This window comes from Camelus dromedarius, chromosome 5 (assembly GCF_036321535.1).
Source record: "Camelus dromedarius isolate mCamDro1 chromosome 5, mCamDro1.pat, whole genome shotgun sequence".
NCBI lineage: Eukaryota > Metazoa > Chordata > Mammalia > Artiodactyla > Camelidae > Camelus > Camelus dromedarius.
In genome coordinates, this window is record NC_087440.1 from 62416238 (window position 1) to 62423430 (window position 7193).

Consider the following 7193-nt stretch of genomic DNA (forward strand, 5'->3'; position numbering starts at 1 on the left):
CTTCCCTTTAAATAGAGATAAAAATTCTTCATAGGGTCGGTATGGGGGTTAAATAACCTAACAGATAGAAAGTACTTAGTGCAGTGGGTGTGTGTAGTATGTGGTAATTTGGACGATCTATGTGATGGTGATCATAAGAAATCAGCAGATTTGAAATCAACAGGATTTGGCTCAGTGTTTCTTTAACTAAGATATAGCTGTGGGAACATAATCATGACAACAATCATCAATTTCAGTCTGTGCATCTTGGCCTCCTAAAATCGTTTATTCCAAGGCATATTTTTTGTAACAGCCCTCAGAGAAATGATTCTCTCTGTCCTTCCTCTAAATCGAGTAGCATTATCTCAGCACTTCTGGGACAGCTTGTTTATCAGACTTCTCTTCCGTACTTCCTGAGTGCCCCTAGGGAAATTTGATTAAGAAATTTTGTTGATCTAGGAAAGTGGATGACTATATTAAGCTTTGCCATGTCTGTTTACAACAATAAGCTGGTGTGTCTGGGGATGTAAAGGGGGACAAACAAGAAGAGCTATAAAGGAAAGGAAACAACTTCTCATTTCTCTTCGTTTTAACAACAGCACAACTAAAGATTGAGTAAAACAAAATGTCCTTGTAAAGCAAGTTCCTCCAGTCCTGCCTTCTCTGGTTCCCTCCTGAGCCAAACTTGCCAGGTCCCTTCAGAAGCAAACAGCATTTCTCCTCTGAGGAGCTCTCTTCCTAGATTGTGGCCCTTTCTGACTCTCTCTGCAGAATCACTTGTACTGTAATTCCCATTCCTTTGGGAGTCTCTAAATAATTCTTTCAACTTGAGCCTTATGGGAAAGACCCAACATATTGTTCTAGCATATCAGGCCCTAAATTGCCTGTGGCTTAATGCCAACATCCGGGATAGCTGGCTCTGCTGTTGAACATTGTAACAGGTAGTAGCACTATAAAGGTGATGAACAAATCATACTGGCATCCCACATGAAATTCTGTATTTTATTTCTTCAGGGAAGCCATTTGTTCCTGCAGTTACTGTTCTAAAAATCAGTGTGTGGTCTTCTCCCTGCCCCCAACCCATACCCCAGCTGTTGGCTCTAAGAGTAGGAATCTTGGAAGGCTTGAGTTCACAGGAGTCAAGTTAAGGGCAGCCTTAATTTAGCAGAAGGCCTGCAGAAGGATGCCAGGGGATTCCCACTGCACCACTCAGGTTATGGTTTTGAAATAAGGCACTGTCGATGACATAGCTTTAGGAGAAGGTCAGGGAGTGGGGATTCGTAACCTCTATTCCACATTTACTTCTCAGATGATGCAAGTGCTTGGAAAATGGTTATGGGGAACATCATAGGAAAAGCATTTTCCTCTCAGCATTGGGGTTCTCAGTGTATCTGGTTTGAACTGTCCTTTCAGGGCTTCAGTGAAGAGAAGTGAAATAATCCATCTAGTGGTCGGAGGAGGAAAGGCGGGATGAGAAGTTTCCCGGGAGTTTGTGGAACAAAGTGAAAGGGCAGTGGGCTGTCAGCAGGTGTCTTCTCTAAGAGCATGATGGGACCTGGCCTTAGTGGTGGTGGTGCTTTTTGAGGATGCTGGGACTAGATGAGGAATCGGGGCACTGTTCTTGCAAAGCCCTTCGGCAGAACTCTATTCTCACAGAGAACAACTATCACGTTGGCAGGTTATGAACAGTCTGACTGTTTGAAGGGAGGCCCTCTCCCATCCCCACCCTCATGGAAGAAGAAACCAGTCATTCATACCTAAACTTGTCTGCCTTGTTCCTGAATTTGTGATTAATGTGAGTTTGATTATATGGAACACAAACCCTCACAGGGAGGCAGTCAGTCTAACAGAATCCAAAACAAATGTTACTCAACAAGGTGGTCAGGAAGTGGATAAAGTGCTCTTTGTGTTCGCAGAAACTGTTCCTGCCACACCTTCACTATCAGTGAAAGTGGACCGAATTCAACTTATCCAGGTGCAGGTAGCATTAGTCAGCCCGGGACCCACAGTGAGAGTGACATCTCCCTGACTGGTATCCTCTAACTTCCCAGTGCTTCCTCCAAAGAGCCCACTGTCTTTTCTTCCTGTCTTCTCGTTAGCACCTCCTTTCCCCAGCTCTGGAGAAGAGTCATAAAGTAATAATACAATTCACATTTCCTGAAACTCCACCTGCCGCCACAGACCTTGACCAGAGCCTGCTTTCCAGACAGTGACTGGGGTGTCCCCTTGATCAGAGCTTCCGTCTCCGCAGCCTTGGTGTGCTGCCAGCCCTTCAGTCCCACCTGCAGTTTGTACCATCCCTCCCGCCTCTGTCAAGGAAGAAGACACTGAGAGCCTGGCCATGTCCCTTTATTGGACTCAGCTGGCAGGCAGGCCCTGGGCCCTTCACACTTCTCAGACACCTCCCAGATGGATTTAGGAAGGTGCCATCATTCTGTGAAGGCCTAGAGCCCACCCACCCCAGGTTGAATCACCAATCAGAAGGTTGGGAGGGGAGGGAAAGGAAAAGGCAGACCAGAAAGGCAAGGCTGTTCAATGAAGGAGACTGATCTCAAGGGAAAGCCTGCATCCAGCAGAGTCTGCTTGGGGCACACTGAAGGCCAACGAGAGAGACTCAGGGGCAGGATGAAGTGGGAGATCTGTGGGCTGAGCGGCGCAGGGTTATATGGCAACTTTGAGGAGGCGCTTGATGTCGGGCTCAATGTTGATGGTCGGGAAGGTGCGGCTGTAGCGTCGGAAGGGCTCCCCCTCCGGCCCAATGAGGAACTTCTCAAAGTTCCAGGACACATCTGAGCGGCGTACGGGGCTCCAAATGATGAACTTGGGATCCGTCATGAGAGAAAACGGGTCATCGTAAGGGTAGGGGAGCTTGTCCTTCAGGTAGGCGAAGACAGGATGCTCGTTCTGACCATTCACATCACACTTTTGGACAAGGGTAAATGTGGGCTGGAATCCACCCCCAGGGCGGACGTACTTGAGACTGTTCAAAATCTCCTCATTCTGACAGTTCTCCTGGGGGAGGAGAAAGATCAAGAGCTTAGAAAAGGGAAGAGGGAGAGGAAGGGTCCAGAAAAAGTCTTTCACCCTCCTAGACTCCTCATTCTTTCTATGTATCTCCCCACCCCCACCCCCACCTCTGTTCCTTCTCTTTCCTCTTTCATTTCCTCCTTCATTCAAGGAGAGGGCAGACAGACACACACACACACACACACACACACACACACACACACACACACACACACACACACACACACACACACACACACACACACACACACACACACACACACACACACACACACACACACACACACACACACACACACACACTCTGCCCTTTCCCTCAGCCCTGGTTTTGCCTCCCCTGCTTCTGATTACCAGTGAGTGTTGAGTATAGCTTTGGCCTCAGGCCTACTCAACTCCTCAAACTGAGGGTGAAATTGGGGCCTCAAGGAATAGGATTTATAGCTTCTTGCTTTCATCTCACCTTTTCCTACATCAAGGTACAACTAGGAGGAAGCTTTGATGAAGGAAGACCCCACCCAAGGAAGACTAGTTTTCAGGTGCCATAAACGCAAAGTAAGAGACAACAATGAATGTACTGTCAAATGGAATTACTTTATGACCAACTGGGATGGATTAAATAGGATAGGTTTGGGGTTCTGGAATAGTCCAGGGGAGGGGACGTTAAGGAACTAAGTGCTTGAGGGCCAAAGGTTGTGACTGTGTAATTATCACTCACTGCTATCTCAAGACTCCTGCACCTCACACTTACTCACTGTACTCAACTAGACTGCTCAGCTCTCAACCTGTTCTCTCCCTACTGCCATCACTGTCCTGTCCCTACTCAGCAGTCACCACCCCTGACAACCCCAAAGTCCTATGGAAACCCTTATTTTCCACCCCTACCCCTGAGTCTGAGTCAGACATCTCTCTCTGGGAAAAAGTTCCTGCCTCTGACTTACTAGAACCAATTAGTACAGTCAGTTCCAGGCCATCATGACATCTTGAGCCCAGAGATGATCGCTATTAGACGTCTTATCTCCTAATGCAAATGGCTGGCTGCCAGTAGGCAGGTTGTGGTTTTCCTCCAGCAACCAGCTAGCCCAAAGTGATGGCATAAGGCTGGAGGTAACTTTGGGGCTGGAGAGACACCTTTGAAGAGGTTTCACCCTTTCTGTCTTTCTTGTCCTGACCAAGCCTAGAAACAGGGAAGGAACCATGGGCGCACAAATGGTTTGGGCTCAGGTCTGTCCCAGCCAGTGACACTTCAGCCTTCCTGCCTGTATCTCTGCTAATCTCTGCCTTGCCCTCATGCCACTGTGAATTGAACCAAAGGGATTATAATTAGAGGGTTCACCTGGGGACATTCTGCCTATTGTGCTATTAAAACCATAAGTTAAAATAGAAGAATCCCTAAAAGATAGCTTGAGGTGTGCGGGCTGACGATCCATGACAGCCTGACCCACTGATCAGAGATGGGGAGGTGCACGTGATTCCCGGAGGAGACATTTGCACTTTGCAGACCCTGAGCCTTGCCCCAAGTTCACTCTCCACTTGGCTGATTTCAAACAAATAAAACCTTTCTATCTAAATAATAAAGTTGCCTGTATTTGCATATGATTTTATATTTTTCAAGTTACTTTTGTAGATCTTATCCCCTCAACCTCACAATAATCCTATGACATAAATGGTTTCCCCAGTTTATAGATGAGGAAACTGAAACAGAAAAATTGAGTGATTCTTCTAGGGCACAGAACCCTTAAATAGCAGAACCAAGTCTAGGGAGAACTGAGGTCTCCTGAGTCAGTTCAGTCCTAGTTTGATTCTTGATCTTTTATTTCCTCCAGTCATTCATTCAACAAATATTTAATGAGTGCCTTTTATACCCTAGGCACTGAGGACACAATGAAGAGAAAAACAGACCAGGTACCTGCCCTCGTGTAGTGTAGTGGGTAGACAGTAAACCATAAAAATCCACATCTTCGGTGTTTAATCACAGACAGTTAAAATCATACAGACTTCCCCTTGGTATTCACATGCACCTAAAAACTTAGATTAAGAAAACATACCCCCACGATTCCAGACGCTCCAACACACATAGTCATTGTCCCCTGTCCTTAGCCTACTAGAACTACAACAGCCCAATTCCTTGGGTACAATACAAGGGACCTCTCACCTGATGTCCAAATTGGTTGCAAGGGAAGCCAAGAACCACCAGGCGCCTAGGAAAGCGGCATTGCAGCTCGTTGAGCTGGGTGTAGTCCCGGGTGGTTGTGCCTCAGAGTGAGGCCACATTCTCGATCAGCACTGCCCTGCCTCGGAATGTGTTGAAATCTACCTTCTCCCCATCCAGGCTGATCGCACTGAGGTCGTAGAAGGACTTGGCAATGTAAGCCATGCTGAAAGTGCAGAGTGAGAGGCAGAGTGGTGTGAGTGAGCCCACTTAAGGGTCTATTAAAGGGGTGGGGAGGAAGGAGGAGCCAGGAAGGCTCTCACAATGGGGCTTTGAGCATCTCCAGGATGACTTAGCAGAAACAGTCACCCACCTGTAAGTGCTGTTTGAACAAGAAAGTAGCTCCTCCTACTTACAGACTCTGAACAAAGCCACCTCCCTGCCCAACCCTGCTGGCAACCTAGGAAGGGCCAATGTGGTATCTATGAACAGATGTGAATAATTCACTGCTTGCAGGAAACCAGAGCCCCAAAGGTCGAACCGGGAGGAAAAAAGGGAGGGAGGGATGCAGGATTGACTCCTATTTGTCCCAGCAAGTTGTTCTCACTTGGCACAGACATTTAGTGAGTGCCGAGCTCTGAATTGTGCAATTGAGAGGTTAGGGTCTACTGAGAGCTGAAAGATGAGGAAGAGAATTGGGCTCATGTCCCTTTGATTCAGACTACAGCTAAAATATACACATTGCTGTTCACATTTTTCTCTTTGGCTATTTCAGAGGGCCCCTTAGGAGAATGGTGTGTGATTTTCAAAAATAACGGCTTTCAGTGCCTCAGCTTGCACCAGGCTGAAGAGCTGAAATTGTGTTTGTCTTGGAAATCTTCCAGCGAGTGATGGCACTTGTCCTGGAGAGCACAGCTGCCCTCGCCCCTGTGCTGTCCCATCTCCTCTTCTCTACCTCCAACCCCACCCCCCACAGGTCATGAGGATGCAGTTGGTTGGGGCCAGGGTGATGGTGAGGAGTCACAGAGCAGGTGGGTAAACTCAGAGGGGATGGGCTACCCCTACCTCTCCTCAGACAAAGGTTCAGACTCCAAGACTTTCCAGAGGGGCTTGTGCCGGTCATTCCCCACAGGAGAGTGCAGGGAGTTGAAGCTGCTGTGGTTCTAGACCCAGCTAGGCCACCTGGGATGTTTTCAACACCAGCCATGCAGTGTACTGCAGGACACATGGGGACCTGCTCAGGGCTTTCATGGGAGCACAGCACTGGAAGCCCACAGAAACGAAAAATCCTAATGCTTCACTTCATTCTTCCAAGTACCACCAACACAACAAATGAGGTTTTTTTTTTTTTTTCTTTTTTAATGCCTGGATTTCTCCATCAGTAAAACTGGCAGTTAGACTTTACCTGGCTTTGGGATTCTACAGTGAAATTTCAATAACAGTGCAAATGTTTACTAGAGAGTTTTTCACAGATACGTGTCCATTGGGAACTGTCTCCTAGAACAGAGAATAAGCCAGGCTGGGGAGCAGCTGGTCTTGAGAATCTGATTTGTTGAGAAGATGGAGGAAGTACTCGCCAGGGAATGCTCAGCTTTTCTGTCTTTTATAGGCTGTTCATGGCTGTTTATAGTGCGAGGGAACCCATATGTCTCAACTGACTACTCCCTGAAAACAAGCCTCCATTACCTGAGTGGGAAAGGAATCTTTTGCCACTAGAAGAGGTGGCAGGAAATGCAGAGAGAAATGTGTCCCCTGCTGAGATTGGGTGGAGTTACTAGAAAAAGCAAATAAATGTTCCTCCCAAGCCACTGAGTCAGAATGTGGCCTTGACAGTGGGCTAAACTTTAACATAAACTTGCCGGAATGGCCTGCACGCCTAGTGCTTCTCGATGGTTCGCGGTGCAAGAGGAAGTGCCCAACAACAAAGAGGCCGCGGGCAGGGAGAAGGGGTCGAGGCCGGTCCTGACCTGTTACAATGAAGACTGACTTGCTATGTGGGATTACACCAGAAGCTTGCAGTGGAGAAATGGTAAGGAAA

At 47.5% G+C, this 7193-nt stretch overlaps 1 protein-coding gene across 1 annotated transcript; it reads right to left on the reverse strand.

Moving 5' to 3' along the window:
• Window positions 1-2319: 2319 nt before the first annotated feature.
• GPX2 (glutathione peroxidase 2) lies at window positions 2320-5538 on the reverse strand. Its single transcript, XM_010976642.3, has 2 exons — window positions 5159-5538; window positions 2320-2991 (listed from the first exon to the last, which is right to left on the reverse strand). The coding sequence occupies exons 1-2, from the start codon at window positions 5378-5380 to the stop codon at window positions 2641-2643; spliced, it is 573 nt and encodes a 190-aa protein (XP_010974944.2). The 5' UTR covers window positions 5381-5538; the 3' UTR covers window positions 2320-2640.
• Window positions 5539-7193: the final 1655 nt, after the last annotated feature.